Here is a 23,135-nt window from a genome sequence, read left to right as displayed (position 1 = left end):
TTTTTTAATAAAATGGCCCAGGTTATTTGCAGTCAGTGTTTCTTACCATCATATTATTTTGTAACAAAGAGTTCATGATAAAATCTGAGTAATGGGACTTCCTGTGAATTTCTTTCTCTTTAATCACCAACATCTGTAAAGTTACATTTTTCTTGCTTCACTAATATTTCATAGTTTTGTGAAATGTTTTAAACATTTGGACTCAACATTATTACTTTCTCCATTTTTTTTTAAATATCTGATTTGTCTCTAGAGTTCTTGTAGAATCATTTGTCTCTAACTGGACTGAAGGAAAAGTATTTTGGTTTTTTTCATGTATATAATAAAAAATGTAATTAAAAGAAATACTCGGACCAGGCCATCAGTTAAAAACCTTTAATAAGCTGCACAGGTATGGGAGCATTTTGGATTCAAGAGCATCATATTGCTTCTTTGTTTAAGGTGAGTGTGAAGGGAAACATCACAGAGATACAACTGAAATAAACGTGAGAAAATCACTTTGAACTTCGGTGACTCTTCTTTCACAAATTAGAATGGAAATGAAAATAAATAGGAGCTAAATTCTGTCACAAACGAAAGAGAAAAAACAAACTAGTGGATCTTTGAATGTGAAGATGAAAAATGCTATTTTAAAAGTTTTAGGTCCAACTCCCTGATGCTAATCTTAAATTTGTGAAAGACAGATTAAATAAATACAGTGTAAAATTGAAAAATGTGATCTTAGTAACCGCGCTCACGCGTGTGTATTTTGGTACCATCATCACAGCACATCTGGATGTGTTTTTTTTCTGTTTTTGTTTAGAATTGTTTAGTCCCGAATCAACCATTACAGAAAAGAAAAAGTATTTTAATTTAAAAGTCGAGCTTATAATTCTGGATTATTGGGAGCAGCTTTAGTGGTACACATGAACACAGACGGTTTAAATACATTTAAATATGTTTTTAAATTCTATCTCACCAACACAAAGCACTCTTTACTGCAGCTCTATGATTCTACATGCGATAGGACGGTAATGGATGGTTCGTGGGGACGTGTTCAAAACGAGCATGACTACATTAAATGCAGTGCACACTTATATTTCCCTTTTATTTATTTTTTTTAAACTTTAGGGCTTTTGTTTTAGTGTAGCATTAATAAGGAAGTTTAAAAAGGAAAAAAAACAAACAAACATGGTGACCTTTGACCATCATGTTGGTGCCTCAGCAGGAGAATCTTCATCTGATTTGCTCAGATGTTTTTCAAAAAGTCAGTGAACGGTTCAGCGTGTGGTTCCTGCCAGCAGCCACACACCCGAGCTGGGTTTCTAGTCTCCGTGGGGACGTTGACGCCCCCGTGTGGCGCGTCTGGTCTCTCACACTCATCCCAGTGTGTGTGTGTGTGTAACACACCACCAGGCTGCACACAGACATGGAGTGTGTGTATGTGTTTTTTACCACTGAGGAAAATAGCGTTTGAGAATCCGGCTCAGGGTTTTCCGTTCACGCTTCCCACCGACTTATGGCGGCTGAGCCAGGACGGGAGGAGGCTGCGAGGCCGCGGGGGCCGGGCGGCGGTGTGCGCCAGGCGGACCATGCGTGGGGAACGCCACACTTTGATGGTGTTGTCGTCGCTGGCGGACAGCAGCAGTTCCTGGTCGGCAGGGCTGAAAGCCACTGAGTTGACCACGTTGTCGTGAGCCAGACGTGCCAGACAGATGTTGTAGTGACGGTCCCAGATGTAGCCGTGCTTGTCCTCCGCTCCACTACAGGAACACATGACAGCATGGGCACCATATTGTCAGAACAATAAAGTGTGATGCATTTTCAAACTTAAGGCCCGGGGAACAATTTGGCAAATTATGGACATGACAAATCGTGAATGTGGTTTAATTCGGAAAAATAAGCATGAAATATGGTGAAAAGAGGTTGAAGGTGACAATAAGTGGTCAACATATGTGACATTGGGTGGGAAAAGTGGTGGAAAGGGTTTATAAGTGCAGACGTGCTGAAAGAAGTGGCAGTAATTTACAAAAATACAATAAAGAAAGCAAAAATATGGCAAGAAAAAGTGATGAAAATAGGTTAAAATATCAAGTATTGTGTAGTTGCAGAAAAGGGGTCCCAGTGTCTTGTGACCCCAAGGTTGACAACCACCGATCTAAATTACCAGATAATTCAGTTGTAGATATCTCAGCCCTGTTAAATACACAAATTCAATGAAACTCCACAATATTTGGAAGTTTCACAATTTCTGCAGTCATTTTAAATCTAAAATTGTTCAAAGAACTCAATTTTCATGAAATTTCTTTCACATATTTTCCCCAAATTAAATAGAAATTAGTCACAAAATCAATCAAATTTAAAAGACAAAATCCTGCAGGGACTGATATGTGTCTTTTTGCCTGGATATTATTGGTGCCTTACATACTTTATATATCAGACATACGGCGTGTAAAGTCGATGGCTTTAATGTTTAAATTGCTTGTTTTCACATCAAAAATCTGCGTCCCGCTTAAGATCGAACTACTTTGTATTTGGTCCTGATTTGACACAAACCTGGCAACAAAGTCTCTGCTGACGTCGAGGAATATGAAGAAGCACTCGTCGTTGGGTGTGAAGGCTCGGTGAGCTCGCAGACTCCGCCTCTCCTCCCTCAAACTCTTCAGGTCGATGACGTGCAGGTCGATCTCCTCGGCGATGGGGGGCGGAGACATGGGGTCAGAGATCACGCAGCCCGTCGGCCACGCCCGGCTGTTTACGTACAGGTATCTGATCATGAAAAACAAAAAGGAGTCATTTGTATCTGTAATACATACTGTAACAGAGTAAAAAAACTAGACTCAGGGGTCCTAGAGGGCTGTAGTCCTGCTGTAATAGATTTGAAAATGTCCTCATGCAGATCTACAGAGATCCTGATAATGAGACTGTGATTGGAATCCTATTTGTTTGAGCAGGAATCGTTTAAAAAAACATGCAACATGAAACCCAAACCCTGACAAACTTTTTTTCCAAATTTGAGGAGCTGGCCTGTCCACCAGATAAGATGTATAGCAGATATTCTTGTATATTCTGAGAGAATAGGTGGAGCTGTATTACTATACCACATTTCAGTTTCCTATGTGATGCAGTTCCTGAGAAAATAGCTGAAAATGAAAGAAAAATATTGACGCACAAAAATCGACACATATGCAGTACCCCTCACTAAATTGTCCATATCTCAAAAAAATATCAAAATTGAAATTGAATAATTAAGGAACAATTGGTAAATATTTCAGAAGTTTCTGAGACTGAGGTGTGTGGGATGTCCTGGAAATGTTTTTTAAATGACATAAAATGAGCCAAAAGGAAATTTCTATTTGTGTCTCCCAGTGAGTAAATAACTGGATTTAAAAACAAGCTTGAACTCGATTAAAAACTCAAAAGATTAAAAACTAAGTATAACACCAACAATAAGTTATTATGAAGACCTGTGGTCTGGAGAAAGGCCCATTCCAATAATATGTCCGTGGATATCGATGACGTGGTCGAGAGAGTCAAAAAACTCATCTGAGCTCCGCTCCTCCCCGAGTACAGGACCTGACGTGGTCATCTGGTCAGGTTTGATTAGCTTAATGCCTGGAAAAACAAAAACAAGAACCAATATATGCTCAGAACGCTCCAGCTGTGTGTGATGAGTCTCTGATCGCACCGATCTGATGAGGAGAGTAGGTGAGGCTGCCGGTGGTGAACAGGAGGTATGTTTTGTCCTCTCCGTCCTCAGACTCAGGCTGGATGAGGCTGCAGTCTGGGGTCTTGGTGTGAGCTCGGCCCATCACCTTCGCCACGTGGGTCTCAATCTGCAGCTCCATGGAGCCCACGTTGTTACGACTCTGCAATAAGAACGCGCTCGTAAAGTCTCACACTAAAGCAGAGATGAGAAACTTTCATCACAGCAGGGCCAGAAAAAATAAATTATTCAAATGCGGGGGCCAAATTATTAACATTCATGTCATTATTTAGAATGAGGCTTTGAGTGTCTTCGTTGTTGTTTTGTGTATTTTTGCTGTTGTTTTGTGTGCTTTTCTCTATGTTTTTGTCATTTTGTGAATATTTGTTTTTGTTTTGTGTTTTTTTTTCTGTCATCTTTGTATATTTTGTTGTCGTTTAAAGCTGCAGTCCGCAACTTTCATATCCCTTTCTCCCCCTCCCTCCCCGCTGCTCTCTTGCCCTGCCTCCAAACTTTCCAAAGTCCCTCCCTCAGAGAAGCTAACAAGCTAACGTTAGCCAGACAGCAACATCACAGTAATATAACATGCACTGTTAAAAGAATTCTCGCTCTCTATGTGCACACACCTCAGCAGCAACAACACAGTGTCACTCACAGCAGCTCACACGGAGGCTTCTGCGCACACACGAACAACACATGCACCACAGAGTTCTAGTGTAACAATTACAAATCAAACATAATATAAATCAAGCAGCAGTGATTACCTGACAAGCAGAAAAGTTGCTAATTCCATCTTTTACTCCTCCAGACCATACACTGTAAAAAAAGACGGCACTACAGCCCCGGGAAAGGGGCGGGGCCTGTGAGCAACAGCTGTCAGACAGCCAATCAAACACAATCCTGGCTCTGATTGGTATTTTTTGCTCGGTCGCGGTGCATTCTGGCAATCTGCAAAAGGCTGCAGGAGGGGGCGGGGCTCAATGAGCCTGTTTTTTTCACACAAACTACTAGTTTCATGTAAAGCTGTCCTTACATAGTGACTGCTTTAGCAAATACAACAAAGTCACTTTTATAAGAGCTGCAGACTGCACCTTTAATGTTTTGTGTGTTTTTGAGTCATTTTGCACATTTTTGTTGTTGTTCTGTAAGGTTTGTTTGTTTGATGTGTTATGGGTTATTTTTTTTGTCTTTTGGGGGTATGCTACAAATCTAGATTACCTCTTATCGCACTAACTTCCAGGATTTAATCCATGTGTGCTGGACTACAAAACTCGCAGAAGCTGAATCACTATGGCAACTAGTCTAGTCACAGCTAACCTGGTCCCGACCAAGTTTTTAGTTTTTCTCTAGCTTAAATGTTAGCTAGTGATAAAATCCCACCTCCTGACCAATCAGATCGCTTAGAAAACGAGCTGTCCAATGAAAGGGGATGTGATTATGTCACTGTGTGGATCTGATGTGACAGCTGACCAGACTGTAAAAAAAAAAAAAAAAGATGCTGACAGGCACTTTTACACCAATAAATGAATTAATTCATGTAATCTGAGGTAATGCTGAGAGCCTCAGTCCTGTAGATAATATAAAATAAAAATATATTCCACCTTATGATGTAGGTTGATCTGTATGAACGCAGGATCATAGCCACAGTAGACACGTTAAAAAGAAAAGAGAAAGTGAAACTTATCAGAATGTCCGTTTATTCTCCATTTATAATCTCACAAACGTAAACACCAACACTTGTCAATTCCTGCATTAATTCTGCTTTTACTGCAGCACCAGTGGTGTTTTTAGTCTGAATTATGAATTTTAATTCTTCATATTTTTAAACTTAAGCAACATGTAACCGATCGGGACTAGCTTATGAAATGGATCAGATCTGATAGCGAGTATAAAAGCTCCGCCTCCTGCACTACTGTTGCTCTTCCCTGTCGTCATGGATTTACATTCATTATATTTAAGATCATAAGCTGTTCCTCCAGTGAGAACGCTCAACCAGTTCTCGCCATTGATTGGTCAGACGCTGCAATCTCCATCTCTTTCACATGAGCACACATGTACGAGGGTGAAATCACTTGGATTAAATTAGCGTGTTTTGATTGACGTTCGCAGTCCAGCTCATATCTGGAAAGGAATGTTTGGTTAGTTCAAGCCAGCTAACGGAAATTAATCCAATCTAGATTCATAGCATACCCCCTTGGAGTCATTTTTGTAGTTGTTTTGTATATTTTTCATTAATTCATTTGTAGACCTCTTGTGTTTTTTCTTGTTGTCCATTATTCCGTATTTTGCTGTATTTTTGTATGTTTTTTGGAGTCATTTTGTGTATTCTTGGAGTAATCTTGCTCATTAACTTTGGGGCCGCACAAAATTAGACCAAGGGCCGCAGGTGGCCCCCAGGTCGGCAGATGACTATGTATGCAATAAAGTGTCATCCTCTGAACCCACACGTGTGTGTTTAACTCTCTCCATACATGCAGGACCTGCTCCAGCCCAGACATGGTCGGCGTGGGGAGGCGGGCGGCGGGACGGGCCGACCCCCGAGCCTCCCTGTGATTAGGCTCCTCCTCTGCATCCTGCTCCTCTTCCTCCTCTTCCTCACTGCCAGAGGTTCCCAGGTCAAAGAGCAGCGGCTGGTGATGCTTCTGCTGCTGACCCTTCAGCCTCCGAGCCTGTGATTGGGCTTCATAGTCCAGCAGCAGGTCGGGGTTGTTATGGCGACGGCAGTGGGCCACCATCACGGTGCGGATGGTGCTCGCGTTGATGTTCTGGATCTTGAAAAGGCGTTTGACCACGTTGACGTTCTCAGACTCGATGTCCTGTCACAGAGAATAAACAGGAAGAGAGAAACGTTTGGATCCAGATGCAGTGTAATTGCTGTGTCATGTTTTCTGCTCCGAGGCTCACCTGGAACGCCTTATTGAGCCAGAGCACGGAGCAGGAGGTCATGTTGCCGATCCAGTGCAGGTTCCCAGAGATCAGATGAGTCTCGTTCAGCCAACACCCGAACACATCATAAGGCTTGTTTCTGACCCGCGACAGCAGCGTGTAATTCTCTGTTTAAATTAAACGCAAAGTAATGGAAATGTAACAAAAAGTTATCTGATGTTAAAACTTCGAGAAAAAAAAAACCAAAAAAAATGTAAACACAAACATAAATTATAAATAACAAAATAAATGAAAACCAATAATTTTGGATAAAAAAAATATATGTAACACTTTGAATTTGCTAAAAATATCAAACGTGAATGTACAATTACACACAATAGCCACAACATTACGACCATAGACAGATGAGGCAAATATCACATCATCTCTATCTTTATCAATGTATGGATGACAGCAAATAAACACGCTTCTCTTTAGGGATGCAATAAGTCCTTGAGATCCTCAAATACCTTGACTACAGTTTTTTTTTTTTTTTTAAATATCGATTAATTTTCTCTTCCTCGAAGCCTCATTTATGTATTTATTTATTTTTCATTCATTTATTTATTTTATGATGTCTGCATTTGTTGTCTTGGGTTGACAACAAATGTAGTAAAAGTTTTTCTTTTTTCTTTGAACAATATCATGTCATAAATAAATCCAATGTTTTTGTTAAAAAAGAAACAAGTTGTTTTAATTTTAGCAAGAGTATATTTTATCCAATTACTTAATTAATCGATGGAATAATGGATTACTAAAAATGTCAATGTATTAGAAGCACAAAAACCAGCAGTAAGATTCTACTTTGAAGGAGTTTCTCCAGAGCCTCAGCTGCTGCAGGTCAAAAGTGTCCCAGGAAATAAAAGCAGAAAGCAAACAAACGCCGAGTCATTGGAAACTGAGGCTCAATGATGTACCGGTAGTTTAAACTGCTGACTCAGTTAATGATTGATGTGATTAAGAACAAAACAAAATAAAAACCACTCCAAGAAGACAAAGAGAATTGCATAGAAAAACATGGACGTCACAGAACAGGTAAATTAGGAACCACTTATAATAATTAACCTGATTGTTGATGAGATCAATATTTAAAAGGTTAAAAACAAGGTTCATTATGGGTAACTTTTCTTGGTTTCAAGGTTTGATGACTAAACAATTTCCAATGAAAAGAAGAACGAAGGAATAAACTACCTCCAGCCTTATAACTGTATTATTAATTCAAATTTTGATAAAGAAACAATAAATCAGTTTGAGTGTTTTAATGCAATATTTTTGATGCCGCCACATGCATCTAATATTAAAAACAAAAAGTTGATAAACAGTTAGATTTGTTGGGTAAATACAAGAGTCTTTAACTGTCATTTTGCTCAAAATAGGAAAAACAAATATTATTTTAAAATGTTGTTGGTTCTTAACTGTGCTTCACTGAGCTGACGTTTTGTGTTTTACTCACATGTACTGCCACCATAAAACCAATCAGGCCATGTAAACGTTTACTAAAAAAAAAAAATGAACGCCATATTTGTCCCTCCTTACCCAGACTGATCACAGCTATTTCCCCTGATGACGAGTGGTGAGGGCCGAGGTAAACGCCAGACACCAGCAGCAGGCTGTCGTCAGCGTTGAACTGGGAGAACTGGGTGTATCCCCAGTTAAACTGGCGCATGCTGGAGCTGTGGACCAATGAGATGTTGCCATCTGTTTGCTCAGTGTCCCACAGCTGCAGGAAACAGACACAGGGAAGGGAAACGATGACAATAAATAATCATTGGTTTAACAGAAACTAACTGAAGCTCGTTGATCAATAACAAACATAAAGGGACCGAATACATCAGGGGTGTCAAACTCATTTTAGTTCAGGGGCCAAATACGGAGCAGTTTGATCTCAAGTGGGCCACAAATTTTATGCAGGAAAACAAATTTCTACATATTTGTGCTCTAGTTTGCACTTCTACGTATACATGAAATACTAAATATGTAAATAACCAACAATATCCAAGCAATAATTGACAAATATCAGTCCCAACAGGGTCTTCACTTTAAATTTCCTAGATTTTGTGACCGATTTCTATTTAATTAAGGAAAATATTATGTAATAATTTGCGGAAAATTGAAGGATTTTGTTAGAATTTTGAGTTTTTATAACAGTCTAACATTAAAAATGACTGCAATCATATAAGCTATATCATAAGATATAAGCACTAGGACTGTTGAGTTTCCTTTACACGATAATTCATGTTTTCTCATTTCATTTTACTCACTTTTTACACACTTTTATGGGTACTTGTACTACTTTGAGCATATTTCTAAATCAGTCATTTTACTTGTTCTTAAGTACGTTTTAAAAGATATAAAGTAATAAATTACATTTCTACACCCAACCGTTACTGAGTAAATTATTATTATCTGTTTTAAAATGATCAACGAACTATAAGAAATGAAATGACCAGACAACAATCAAATGCATCACATCATAGCCGAACAATCAGATTAAACGTAACGCACGGCACCAAAACAGCATTAAATACTGGTTATTTTCTCATTTTTAGAGTTCATAAATGTAGCTATACTTAGAGCCTGAGAATTCTTTAATTTGGAATTGAATTTATTGGTTATTTCATTTAAAAAAAATAACTGTACATTTTGACAAACCTTTAATTTTATACACATGCCTTTGTGAAAAATAAATTAAAAGTTCCAATTGTGTAAGATTTGGTTTCTTCCTTTTTAAGTTTATACATGAGATGTTTACTGTATGTAAGGGAACGTGGCAAGATTTAGTACCAAAAATAAACGTGGAGGGTGAAAGTAAATAGTGAATTTTACTTTTAGGTCTATTTAATTGCACTACATTTTACTCGTACTTGAGTAGAATATCAATCAAGTAACAGCACTTCTACTTGAGTAGGCTATATCAGTACTCTACACCTCTAGTTTTACCAGGGCTTTTGTCAGTGGAGTGGACCGCTCACCTTTACAGTGCAGTCTTTGGAGCAGGACGAGAAGCGGTGACCCCTGTGAGAAAAAGCCAGATGGAGAACCTGGTCGCTGTGTTCCTTCAGCGTCTGCACCTCCACACACGGGATGCAGTCAAACAGACGCTTAAACTCCCGGTGCCACGAGATCGCCGCTGCACGCAGAGACCATCCATAAGACATGGAGAACACACAGACACTAGGGTTGGGGTCAATTATAATTGTAACTGCGTAATTTATATTAACTACAATTATGACGTAATTCTAATTGTATTTGTCATGGAAATTCTATAAAACGGTCAATTACAATTTAATTAAAAATAAAAATAAACTTGTGGAACCATGTTACAGTTCTATAGCTTACAACCAGTGTTTCTCAAACTTTTTAGGCTCAAGTACCCCCTTAAGTCCAACTAGAACATTTTACTCAGATTACTATGTAAAAACAACTATAGAGCATAATGATGGAATGAACGAGTGATAAGACACAGTTTAAAGAATCTCATTTTGTAAATAAGTGGAATAAAACAGTATTAATTTATTTCGATTATGTTTTTATCATTTACCGTCATCTCCCTCCTGGAGTGGGACCAAGACTGACAGTTGTATTTTTAGTTCATGTTCTCATCAAGATTACTTCTATCACCATTTTGTGTGTTTTTGTTGTCATTTTGTGTATTTTGTTTGTCTTTTCTTTTCATTATTCAGTATATTTTTCTCTTATTTTGCTTTTTTTTCGTTGTCGTTTGTGTGTGTTGGTATTATTTTTAATTATTCTCTCAGTGTGTATTTTTGGTGGTTTCTTATGTCATTTTGTATGTTTCTCCATTATTTTTGTGAATTTTGTCGTGATCTTGTGTATTTCTCTCTCATTTAGTGTGTCTTTGTTGTTGTTTTATGTGTTGCTGGTAATAGTAAGTATTTTTCGCTCTCAGAGTGTCTGTTTGTGGTGTCATTTTGTTGATTTTGTTGTCGTTTTTATTATTCAATGTATTATTCTCCTATTTTGTGTGTTTTTGTTGTTGTTTTGTGAGTTGAGGTAATATTTAATATGATTATCATCAACATAAAACTTCATATTTTTAATGTTTTTCCTCTCTCTCTCTCAAGTACCCCCTGTAGCGCCATCGCGTACCACTAGGGGTACACGTACCTCCATTTGAGAAACACTGGCTTACACAGACGTAGGTAGCAATTATTAAAACATGATTCAGATCAACTTTTCCCACTATCTGTCTTTTCTCTTCAGGATAATTAAAAGAATTTAAATCTAGGGGTATGCTGACAGAAAAAAGGCTCAGACGCCCACACCTCCAATATTAATACCAATATTTTTCATTGATTAGGAAGACTAACAAGATAACCAAGAGATGAGAAACAAATTGGATGACAGATATTAGCTTTTAGTGTATTTTACAGCTGATTTACAACATAGGTCAAAACTGACCCGTTATCATAAGAGATGCTAACAAAAATCTAACACAAGAGGAAGGTTATGTTTTATAGGCTTATCTATTAAAGGCTCAGTACTTGAAGACATAATTGGAACTGACTTTTAGAGGGAAAAATAATAATTGTAATTTTAATTGTAAGTGGGAAAAATGCCAGTCAATGTAATCCTAATTGAGCTGTAACTGAACATGGATAATAGACACTACTGATACTGGTACTGGTACTGGTACGTACCTGGGTGTCTGGGCACTGAGCGTGGGATGTGGTAGTAGCTGTAGAACAGTTCCTTCCACAGGAACTCATCTCTGGACACAGCCAGCCACTGCCTGCAAGTCAGCCCAGCTCTCAGCACCACATCGTGGGGCAGATGTAAGAAGATCTCCAACACCAGACTGTCCGGCAGAACTGGGCCACACTCCATCCTAACATCCTGAACACACACACACATCTGAGAATCGACTCTGAGTAGATCAGGAGAATAAATGAAATAAATAATAAACTGGTAAACACCAGCTGTTGCTACTACTGAACAATTCTGAAATTCCCACTGAAGAGTAAATTAATATCAGCTTTTAAAGCTACAGTGGTAATAGCAAAACACTTTAAAAACTTCTAATCTTTTTCTTCTCTTTCTCTCTCCCCTTTTTTCCCTATTTTTTCTTCTTTTGTTTTTCGTTTTTCCTATTTTCCTCTCTTTTTTCATTCTTTTTCCCACTTTTCTCTTTCATTCACCCCCTTTTTTCTATTTTTATTTTTTCCTTTAATTCTCTCTTTTTCCTTCCTCTGTTTTTCTTCTTTCTTCCCCTATTTTGTCTCTTTTTTTCTCTTATTTTTTTCTTTAGCGCCTTTTTTCTTCTTTTTTTTCTTTATTTTTCTCTTCTTTTAAATTCAAAAAACTAAACAAAACTTCTAATCACATTTGTTGATAAAAGTTTAGTTTGGCAGGGAGAGTTTTTTTCCCCTCAGCCCTTTTTATTTTGTATTTTCATACCTATGATTATTAATGCTAATAACATATTCCCAGACATCATGATCAAATTCAAAAATGTCTGAGAATGTGTGCAACAAATATCAGCTAATGTTATAATATCTGTTCATTAATTAAGAAAAACTAGGCAGTAGTGTGATAGTAATAATCTAAATGTCAATCAAGCTGTATCATCGCTGTATATTTTTGTGTATGTCATATACTTTTGACTGTAGGTTCAACTGGTGATTATTTTATTTTATCTTGTGACTGAGGTTTTTTTCTGCATCACTGGAGGACTTTTGAGATCCTGAGATTTTTCTTTGGGTTTGAGTGGAATAATAGGATTAGATAAATAAGTAAGACTAATAATACCAGTTTTTACTGAGGGAGCCAATAGAAATAGTTTGTACATGTGTGGACAAGATATAGTGATTAGACTGGGCATGTTGCACAGAGCGATCTGTTTAAAGTTAAACCTTTAGAAACGCAATCACAGATCTGTCTCTAATATGTGGCGATCAAACTCTACAACTCCTCATTTGAATCAAGATGTTCTCTACCTTGGGGTCAGGACCCCATTTAGGGTCGCGAGACACTGGGAGGGGGTCGTCAGATGCCTTAAAAAAAGAACTGAGTATTTTTTAACAATCCAAGCCCATATTTGCTTATTTTTACCCTTTTTCTGCAACTATATTTCAATCCATTTTCATCACTTTTTCTTGCCTTTAATGCATGTTTCCGAGATTAATCTCATTTCTGCCACCTTTTCTGTACATTTTTTCCACTTTCAAGATATTTTTGGTACTTATGAACCCTTTCCGACACTTTTTCTACCTAATGTTACATATGTTAACCCATTATTGTCACTTTTAACCTCTTTTCACCATATTTCATGCTTTTTTTGACTATTTAATCACATTCACACAATTTGTCATGCCTATTATTTGCCAGTTTAAACTAATTGTACCTACTTTTTAAATTATATAACCCCCTCGCCTCATTTCTGCCACTTTTAAGCCAATAGCAACACGTTGAACCATTTTTACCACTTTTGTTGTCCGTTTGTGGCCACTCTAATTAGCACCTTTTAATCAATTTCTGTGGTTTTTTAAATTTAACCAGCTTTTCCAACATTTTTGGTCACTTTTAACCCATTTTATTTCTGATTAAAACATAGGATTTACATCTTTAAGATGACTATATACAATAGCACAAATGATAATAAACTTCCTCGATAATAGTGTGTATTATTCAGATAAATAAATAAATGTGTTTATCACAGATTCATAGAACAATGGACCATCATTTTGCTGACTTTATGGATGGACCCCAAAAATCTCTCCCCTTTATTCTCCCTTATAGATGGCCCTCTCGCCACATGACTGTTCTTCACTGTTACAGTGGGGGTCTCAGGTCTCTGGCATATTTATTTTGGGGGTTGTGGGCTGAAACGGTTGATTCGTTTGTTGGTGTAAATTAATTAACATTGGGAGCTAACCACGCAGTTGTGCTGACCTTTTTTTTCATTGCATCTGAAAAGGTTGAGAACCACTGCTCTAATCAAACAGCTTCTTGGATGTACAGTTGGTAGATGGCTCCCTACACTTGTATATAATAATAATAATAATAATAATAATAATAATAATAATAAATCAATTTTATATAGCGCTTTTTTGGACACTTAAAATCGCTTTACAGAATTAAGGGATTATTCTTTCACACTACACTTAGTGGTGGTAAGCTGCAATATCTGTATTGTAATTGTCACTATTAAACGTCATAATATTATTGTTATTTGTATTATCTTTTTAGTGGAATGTGTGCACTTGTATTTAATTATTATTTAAACAACAACAGTCTTTTACTTATTTATGTATTTTTACCCTTTTCTTTACTTTACTTTGTTCTGATTCTAATCAAAACAGAGATTATTTGAGATGGAACGACAAACTAATAACTTGAAATTACAATAAATTTGGTTTGTGCTGAAAATACAAATTGACCACACACACACAAAAAAAACAAAAAAAAAAAAAACAATAATTTTCCAGGCCCTTGTTTTGGTCCGCAGCCCTGTGGTTGGAGAATAAGCCTTCCTTGCTACTATTTCAGGATATGCAAATACAGAGAATAAGAAGTCAATCCTAAAGGACAGGATAAGTACGGGAATGAGCGACAGGTCAAACACAATAACAGAGGAACACAACCTAAAGACAACATGCACCGTCACGACTTCTACATCGTCTCCATCTCTTGTTATTCTGGTTCAGACCTAAAATGGTCATGTCTCCATGTCTTCAGTCAATGCGTAAACAAGCCACTGCCTTCACACCAAAAACAAACCAATATAACGTCACCAGTAAACCCAGATCCTAGCAGACTGACAGCATTAATGTCAGTCTGTCTGTCTGTCTGCCTGTAAACACAGACTCACAAACACAACCAACTGAAGGCTTCGGTGTCGGGCGGCTAGCAGCTAGCGGAGGTTCGTTTCTAACATTAACCTCGGCCGTTTACATTTATGCAGCAGCCGTCACTTAAACAAACCCTTTATTGGTGTTAAATTAACAGGAAATAAAGAGAGTTACTGACATGAACCGTGACTCACCTGCTGGACCGAAGAGTGTAAATGAGAAAACTCAAACAGCTCAAACCGGGGCTAAAGGCTAGCAAATCTGACAACAGCCTTTAAGGCTCGACCAGTCGAGTACACAAAACACTGGTGCCATCAGGCCAAACCAATCGATTTTATCGCACATTGTTCTTGTCAGCTGCTCACGTTTGCTTGTTCGTAAAGTGTTCTTTCTTCTGTGTTCTTTTATGTATCATATGTTGTATCTTGTATTGCATTTAATAAAATAAAAAAAAACATATATTAAAATTAAAAAAATGATTTAAAAAAAAAAAAAAAAAATCGTCAGTGTGTGAATATTTAACAAAACACTGTTTTTACACATCACACTGGAATTCCCAAAATAAATTCCTCTCCTAATTAGTTTCTCATCCAGATCAGAATGGAATAAACCATTTCAGGCTAAGAAAAAAAGTTAATTTGGGATTGTTCAAATTCTAATTATTCTAATATTTGCATTAAATATTAAAGAAAATAAAAAAGAAATAATCAGCTGCTCGCATTCACACCATCAATAAATACAGTAGCAAAAAAGGGGGTGGAGGGGTGGGGGGGTGGGAGACAAACACATTTTAGAACAAAACACTATATCCAACATCACTCCAGTCTGGTGGTGATTATTTAATACATTTGTATTTATGGTAGAGCCATTCTTTTCATTTCTTTACCTTCTGGATTTGGTTGTTTTCTGTAATTTTCCTCCTATGTTTTGCACTATCAGAGCAACAGCATTTTATTTCATATCCTCCGTCCTTTTCCTAATCCATAAACCTTCTCAGCAGATTAAAGTTCTTGCCCGTCAGCAAAATCTGCCACCTATTTGTTATTTTCAACAACTGTTTTTTTTTTATACGAGAATACAATTTAGATAAATCCGTACAAATGCAGGATAAAAAAATTGATGAATTGTCACAAAAATAAATAAATAAACAAAGAAACAGAATTAGTCTCTGAAATACAACATTTATTTAGACCTAATTGTGTTTTTCTGAAGACTTTCTGGTAAAGAATCTGACTCATGATGGTGAGGATGCTAAAGAATACATGGTTTTACAAGATGCAGATGAACTGTTTCTGTTATAATCAACCAAAAGATGACTCAGCAGTCTTAAAGATTAGCTGATAATTAGAGTTATGGTTGTAACGTAATCATATAAACTCTTAAAACACTCTTAAAACAAAAAGAAATGATCCATTACATTCCAAGATCATATAAAACTGAACATCTCTTTATTCTTGTAAATGACAACAAAAATACAGTGTGATTAAATTAGAAATCTATCTATGATTACAATCAAACGTGTTGAATGATCAGAATTGTAAATGACAGGCTAACAGTAGCTTGATGAGCATGAGATTCTGCAATGAGGAGAAAACAGAGGAGGTGGTGGTGATGGGGGGTGACATGATACCTCAGGTGTGTTTGTTGTGGTTCTCAGGTCACAAACACTACAGAGAGCCTCTTTTGACTTCAGCCTTTCTGACTGAATAATGCAGTGTAGTAGACAGAGTGACTGTGCACCTCAAAGCTGCACCAACCGACTGATGAAGAGAAACACTTATAAAGTGACTCCATGCTGTGACTAATATTCTCTGGTAAGTTTCAAACTTCTTGGACTACATCTCGGACAAGTTTTTCTTCTAAATTGATTGGAAAAACGTAAAAAATAATTAGAGAATGTGAGCAAGGGTATTAGTTTCACATCTGAAACATACATACGGTAGATATTTCTCCTGTGATATGTTGGCAATTGGAAAAAAATATATACAGTAAGTAGTTGACGAATAGTGGTAAACAACACGATGATAGAGGTCGGCTCAGGCTAAGGTGACCCGCTTCACCCCAACGGTTTGACTGATCAAATGCAAACAAATGACAGAGTATAGTCAATTAAATTCAAACAGCTTTTTAGGCATGACAAACATGTTTACAATGCCAAAGCAAGTGTGACATGGCACGATGTACACACAAAAAGAATACATATTAAATACAGCAACGTTTGTGTTGTGCAAAAGAATAAAATGAAATAAAAGTAGAAGGGATATACTGTAAAAGGGGAAAACGTTATGTACAGGGTTTTACATACTGTATATTCATATACACACAAGTAATACATGTACATAAACACTTACATATGTATACTGTACACACATACATGCATGGGCAGACTATTTATATATACATAAATATTGTCTTGTCTCTCTGTAGCTCTGCATCATGCTGGGTCGTTTCCTGCTGTGGATCCTCTGGGAACAAAGTGACTCCACCAGGACATCAGTACCAGTGCAAAGGTGATCAATTATATGGAAAAGACAGAGTTCATTTCCCTGTATAACTGAAATAATACTGTCATATCATTCTTTGTTTTTGTGGGTTTCTTCGTTGTACATGCAGGGCAGCAAAAGGTGTGGACGCTCAGCAGTGATGTGCCTCAGTGATAGCTGTACTACTGCTGATTAAACGTATCCACACGCAGCATGATGATGACGATGATGACGATGATGATGATCTTTATCCGACAGCGCTGCTCTGTACTTGATCATGACGACTTGTCTGAAAGCTCCCCACTGGGAAGTTGGATAAAGTCTGATGAACAACAAGTGTATAGCAGCGACTGACTGAAAATATACAATCATCAGCATCATCATCATCAGCACTTCCGCAGCATTAATAAAGGCCTAATGATCAATCGGATGTTTGTGTAATCATTCTTTTCAGTCCCATGTTTTGTGATTAACTGCTATTTCTAATACAATAAAATACACTGAATGCTCACTGTTTTACAGGTACATTCCATTTTTCCTCCTGTGTGACGGAGGTGTTCCCTTGTTGAGGTGCTGACAACCTGTAGATGTTTTTATGATGATTTGGAAATAGTAGTGATAGTGTATTGTTGTATTGTATGTCAAGAAATAAAACATCAGTTTTATATTTCAAAACTATAGTGTAGGCTTTACCATGTGGTGTCTTTTATCGACATTCATGTTGTATAATGACATGTTCATTTGGAATAGATAGCGACCAATCTGATCATCAATACTGGAAAGAAACAAGATGTTTGGGTGTTTTTGATGTTTGTTTGAAAATTTTTCTGTCATTCTGTGTATTTTTTTTTTTTTTTAATCATTTATGTTATTTGTCATAATTTTGTGTATTTTGTTGAGGTTTTGTACAATTTTTTTGGTTATTTTTGTGCATTTCTGTTGTCGTCTTGTGTATTTTTGCTGTCCTTTTGTGCAATTTTCTAAGTGTTCTTGTGTATTTTCCTGAAATTTTTTTTTAGGTTTTTGGAAGAAATTGTGTCATGTGTTGTATATTATCTGCTATTTTATGTTTTTATCAATTTGCTTGTTTTTGGAGTCATTTTGTGAATTTACTTTTGGATCCTCTCAAAAATAGACCGAGCACCGCATGTGGCCCCGGGGCCTCAGATGCATGTAAACTATCTATCATCACAGGAAAGAACAACGGGCTTGTGTTCGTATATTTTTCTGTCATTCTGTGTATTTTGTTGTCGTTTTGTGTATTTTTGCTGTTCTTTTGTTTGTTTATTATTCTTGTCCTATTGTGTATTTTTCTGACATTTTGTTATTTTTTTTTTTTGGAGTCATTTTGTTCATAGATAGGAATGACTGAAGATATAACATACATGCATGGGAGGCCCGGGGCCACATGCGGCCCTTGGTCTATTTTTGTGTGGCCTTAAAAGTAAATGTAAATGCACAAAATGACTCCATAAACACATTTAAAGGTAAAACAGCAATAAATATAAATATGGACCCTGAGTATATCTATATCTATCTATCTTATGATTCCAGTTTACCACACACAACACATTGGGACCGATGGACACTTTAATGTAATATATTTATTTAGAATAGAAGAAAGCACTGATGTATTTACAATCACATGTACAGTAAAGCGTTACAGTTTCACAGCTCTCCTATACTCAGTCTGTACAAAGTTAAAGTGACATTCTCAGTGTGAAACTAACTCTGATGGCACTGATCTCAAAACAAATGGGTTTGTGTAAATTACCTAAATTTGCTGGTGTTACATTGATGACACTCGTCCACAGAAGTTTTAAATAGAGCTGTTTTTCATATATCAGAATCCAACATATGGAAATATTAAAACATCAATATTTCTCAGTGAGTTTGACACATAGAAGTCAAAGATGGATGTGATGAACCTAAAGTGCGTGGTGGCTGTTTTGTTTTTGTCCTTCTGTCTCTAAACCATCAGAGAACCATGGTGGGCATGTGGTGCACGAGGGGCATCTGCCGGGAAATCACTGTCACCTGAGGAGGGGGCGGGGACACCTGCGCGGGAACATCGCCGCCGTTCGCCCCGGGCTTGTGTCGCGCGCTCTTCTGGTGCGCCCTGAGTCCCGCCAGCTGCGAGTACGCGCTCTGACACACGTGACACTTGTACGGACGCTCCCCGGTGTGCAGGCGCACGTGGTTCCTGAGCGTGGACGACTGGCTGAAGCGGCGGTTGCAGAAGCGACACACGAACGGCTTGTCCAGCGTGTGAATGCGCATGTGCGAGCGCAGGTTGCTGCGCGAGTTGAAGCCTCGGTGACAAATGACGCAGCGCATCCGGCTGGTGGATGAGGAAGAGGAGGAGGAGGAGGAGGAGGAGGATGAAGAGGAGGGGGAGCAGGAGGAAGGACCGTCACAGGTGTGGGGGTCATCTAGACAAAAGGGGGGAATGTTTAGTTTGCATGTTCTCCTCATTTATGGCCAGATCTCTACAAACGTAATTAATTAGCAACAAAGAAATAAAATAAATGAAAACTTTTTTTTCTCCAAATGTTGCAGATATAAAATACAATAAAAAGGCATTCAATATTTTCTTTCATTTCCAAATGTATTGCCATATATTAACCACAATAAAGAATCCACAAATACAGCTTAATACATCTTATCATACGTTCATAAAAACACATTATACAGTTATTGCCAATATTATTATTATTATTATTATTATTGGAAATAGCATTAAATATGAAATGAATATAGACAATTTGAACATAATATTACATTTTATATCAACTTATATTTACGAATGATTGATGTTTTAAAAAGAATGTAACAAAAAAGAATGAACTACAATAAATATATATATATATGTGTGTGTGTGTGTGTGTGTGTGTGTGTGTGTGTGTGTGTGTGTGTGTGTGTGTTAAACGGTGTCAGTTCGATGAAAAACTTTTTTTAAAGTCATACCAAAAAAAAACTGATTTATCGGTGTCACAAATTGTTATGGAAATGAAACTTTTAAATGCGACGAATAATAAAATATCAGAAAGATGTATTAAAAATGTTTAGAAGTAATAATAAGCATCAGGCATATACTTAATAAATGGCATATAATGGTTAAAAAACACCCTGAACTCACCATTTCTGATCTTTTTATGGTGCTCCTCGTCTATTCCTGGTACTCCAGGTATTCCCAGGAAGGTGTTGTGTGTGTTTCCGTACCAGACTAGAAGCTCCTGGTCTGGGGGGATGGTCTGATGAAGGACAACAACAACAGTCATGGGTTATTAATAATTAAATTAAAAATGATGGTTTCTGTTTATCAGCTGACAATAAATGACCACGTGACCACCAGCAGGTGGCGCTGCACCACAGGACATCATAGTCTCACCTCCACAGCTTTGTAGAAGATGCTGCTGCCGATCTGAACCACCTCCAGGTTCTGCTCCTGTTCGTTCCGAGCGCATTTGATGTAAGTCATCCAGCTGCGTTGGTCCTCCTGACTGGCGTCAATGAAATAACGCACGGTGCCGTCTTCATTAAACACCTGGAAAACATGATTAAATTAGCACACACACATACACACACACACACACACACACACACACACACACACACACACACACACATACACACACACACACACTGGATCCTCACCTCCCACATCAGGTTGTTGTTCTTGAACAGATCCACGTGTTCTGGGGACAGAAGTCTCCCAGTAAACGGACCCATCTCAGTTCCAGCTTTGATCCACGTCTTGGAGAAGATTCCCAGACCTTCTCCTGGGATGGAGCTCTGTGCAATGATCACCTCAGAGGGAAGAACCAGACTGGAGAGCTTCTGCACCTCTGAAACACGAGCAAAAAGGTTTGGATTTTAACACTTTTTATATTATTTTGATTTTCCGAAGTGGTTTAAAGTTAAAAAAAAAAACCAGTAAGCGCCAAAACTTTTTCTTAATGAACTGGATCTTATTTTAGTCACGAAATATTACACCTTATCCTCCGTTTAATTCGATTAACTGTCTGAATTGGACTGAATTGTTGTGCAAAAACCTCCTCAGAAATCTTGTTTTTCCCCTCAGAAAAGGTGCATGTCCAAATCAAAGATTTAAATGGGTAAAAAAAGAAACTCAGGGTGTGAAAAAGGCCTTCCAAAGGAGGGTTAAATGCTCCTCTTTAGCCCGGGCCTCCAACAATTGGTCATGCTTCAGATGTGATATTCATTAAAGTTTTACTGGGGGGAAAAAAAACGAAAAAAAGAAAGAAAACGGCTAATTCCAAATTCATTATCCTTTTAAGGACTTTGTAGCAATAAATTTGCGCTGAATGAAACGTGGACTTGTTTAAAAGACTCAGGAATTTCTGCAACAAAAAAATGGAAAGGCGATTAGATGCTTGACATGCAATGAATAGCATTAGATTTAGCCTTCACGGCGCATTATGCGAGGAACAGCAAATCTTTTTAAGGGGAGAGAAAAGAGAAAAGCTGCGGAGCCCCATAGCTGCCAAAGAGAGGAAAAGAGACTGTCCGGAGATTGATGGATGCGGGATAAAAAAACCCAAGGACATCTCAAAGAAAATGGAACCTTTATCTGCCAGAGGTTTAAGTAGAAACTTTCCCAGGTCAAGCACAAAGTTAACCAACTGAATAAAATGCCCTTCGTCCTTCAATCCGCGGCATTTACACGGGAAACAGGCGTTTAAACATGCGCTGCAGGGTTTGGAATTTAAATGTGTCAAAATAAAAGGGAAAAAAAACGACGGAAACTTTTTAAAATATTTTACCAATATTTTTGAAAACATTATTATTTGGTAAACTTGTTGAAATCTATTAAATAAACGCCCAATAACTGAAATCCTAAAATATGCACCATTAAGGATGCGCTTTTACGCACAAGCGTCTAAATAAACTCCCCAAACTATATATTTAAAGCAAAGATTTAAACATTTTTCCAAAACATAATGACAAAGCTTTCCTACCTCCCACGAAAGACTGGGCCAGCACCTCAGCGGTGAACGCAGTTTTGGGGCTTGAGACGGAGCCGTTCTGTCGCTCCTCCGTCAGGTGTTCCCCGAGCACATTCTTCCACCTGCCGTAAAGGAAACTGTGCAGGATGTCCGAGGTGATCACGTCCGACAGTGTGCGGCTCGGACACTTAAATCCAGACTTAATGGTCAAAGAGTCGGCTGGGAGCACGGAGCCCATGTTTTAGAAACAGCAGGACGACGGAGAGGAATGCGCACCGACCTGTGCCAGATCTGTGCGTAAAAGCTGCGCCACACTGCCTGTGTGAGACTCCTTATATAAGTGGCTGGGGGGTGACCCCTGTCTAATTACTTATTAATGACACACCCCTCACAGTGTGGACCTGCCCGCTGCGCAGCAGAAGCATCGAAACGCAGAGAGGGAGGGATTTGTGTGCGTGAGGGTGTGTGTGTGTGTGTGTGTGTGTGTGTGTGTGTGTGTGTGTGTGTGTGTGTGTGTGTGTGTGTGTGTGATTGGCCCAAACTTTTTGCATCTGCACAATTTTATGATTGAAAACTTATAAAATTCAAAATGAAACCGAGCTTGAATGTCCATAAAAGAATATGATTAATAAGATGCACTCCATGGCTCCGTTTGGGAACATTTGTCCGTGCGTAACTGAACATAATGCAACAAGATGACCAAAATGCGCACAAAAAAAGTGGTAGAAATGATGGGTGTCAGGTGAAGAGAGACGTTTTTCATGCCCAGAAGTGGGTCACTGAGTCTGGGAGAAGCTCTCGTGTTTTTTCTCATGGCATTATTTGGTATTCATGCGATGGTCATAATTTATTTTGTCAGGAGTTAGAGCGGGAATCATAAGAATGGAAACAAGCTTGACGTGTTTTTTCTTTCTCTTTCTTCCATCGCAGCATTGTTCACTTGCTAAAAAAATGCAAAGCTGCTTTGACGTGCTGCACTTTTTTTTTTTTTTCTTCCAGAGCCCTTGTTGAGGTTATAAGCGGTTTAATATTCATGGATGTTCGGAGCCCCCCCTCAGCATTGTTGGGACGTTTAGATGAGTATATATATGGCCCCTTTTCTTCCTTTAGTCCTCTGTTTTTTCCTCTATTTTTCGGGCTTGGTGGACTGGGGCTAAATGGGCAGTTTTCCTTATTTTCCAGCAGAGAGGACATCTTTATGCCATCCCCGGCTCACAGGTTTCCTATTCAGCTTCTCTCCAAGTAATGTCAGGGCCCTGAA

At 38.0% G+C, this 23,135-nt stretch overlaps 2 protein-coding genes and 1 long non-coding RNA gene across 3 annotated transcripts; 1 reads left to right on the top strand and 2 right to left on the bottom strand.

The window, feature by feature from the left end:
- Window positions 1-361: 361 nt before the first annotated feature.
- fbxw5 (F-box and WD repeat domain containing 5) lies at window positions 362-14,718 on the bottom strand. Its single transcript, XM_028462958.1, has 10 exons — window positions 14,616-14,718; window positions 11,272-11,467; window positions 9,583-9,740; window positions 8,147-8,330; window positions 6,590-6,738; window positions 6,157-6,501; window positions 3,668-3,848; window positions 3,447-3,594; window positions 2,536-2,748; window positions 362-1,742 (listed from the first exon to the last, which is right to left on the bottom strand). Exons 2-10 carry the CDS (start codon window positions 11,456-11,458, stop codon window positions 1,466-1,468), a joined length of 1,842 nt encoding a protein of 613 aa, XP_028318759.1. The 5' UTR covers window positions 11,459-11,467; window positions 14,616-14,718; the 3' UTR covers window positions 362-1,465.
- Window positions 14,719-16,149: 1,431 nt separating this feature from the next.
- Window positions 16,150-17,224, top strand: LOC114472825 (uncharacterized). Its single transcript, XR_003675201.1, has 3 exons — window positions 16,150-16,235; window positions 16,849-16,931; window positions 17,035-17,224. It is a non-coding gene; the product is annotated as an uncharacterized LOC114472825 (long non-coding RNA).
- A 1,502-nt stretch (window positions 17,225-18,726) lies between these two features.
- Window positions 18,727-22,253, bottom strand: prdm12a (PR domain containing 12a). Its single transcript, XM_028463168.1, has 5 exons — window positions 21,887-22,253; window positions 20,562-20,752; window positions 20,296-20,451; window positions 20,044-20,158; window positions 18,727-19,336 (listed from the first exon to the last, which is right to left on the bottom strand). Exons 1-5 carry the CDS (start codon window positions 22,110-22,112, stop codon window positions 18,882-18,884), a joined length of 1,143 nt encoding a protein of 380 aa, XP_028318969.1. The 5' UTR covers window positions 22,113-22,253; the 3' UTR covers window positions 18,727-18,881.
- Window positions 22,254-23,135: the final 882 nt, after the last annotated feature.

This window comes from Gouania willdenowi, chromosome 12 (genome assembly GCF_900634775.1).
Source record: "Gouania willdenowi chromosome 12, fGouWil2.1, whole genome shotgun sequence".
NCBI classification, from domain to species: Eukaryota; Metazoa; Chordata; class Actinopteri; order Blenniiformes; family Gobiesocidae; genus Gouania; species Gouania willdenowi.
The sequence above is the reverse complement of the archived record's forward strand: the minus strand, read 5'-3'. Positions and strand labels throughout refer to the sequence as shown.

Coding starts and splice junctions, on each gene's coding strand:
- fbxw5 (XM_028462958.1), bottom strand. CDS start 11,458: ATGGAGTGTGGCCCAGTTCTGCCGGACAGTCTGGTGTTGGAGATCTTC. Junction 6,502..6,589: donor GGCTCAATAAGGCGTTCCAG/GTGAGCCTCGGA, acceptor TCTCTGTGACAG/GACATCGAGTCTGAGAACGT. Junction 2,749..3,446: donor GGCCTTTCTCCAGACCACAG/GTCTTCATAATA, acceptor TTTCATGATCAG/ATACCTGTACGTAAACAGCC.
- prdm12a (XM_028463168.1), bottom strand. CDS start 22,112: ATGGGCTCCGTGCTCCCAGCCGACTCTTTGACCATTAAGTCTGGATTT. Junction 20,753..21,886: donor GGCCCAGTCTTTCGTGGGAG/GTAGGAAAGCTT, acceptor CTCGTGTTTCAG/AGGTGCAGAAGCTCTCCAGT. Junction 20,452..20,561: donor ACAACAACCTGATGTGGGAG/GTGAGGATCCAG, acceptor CATGTTTTCCAG/GTGTTTAATGAAGACGGCAC.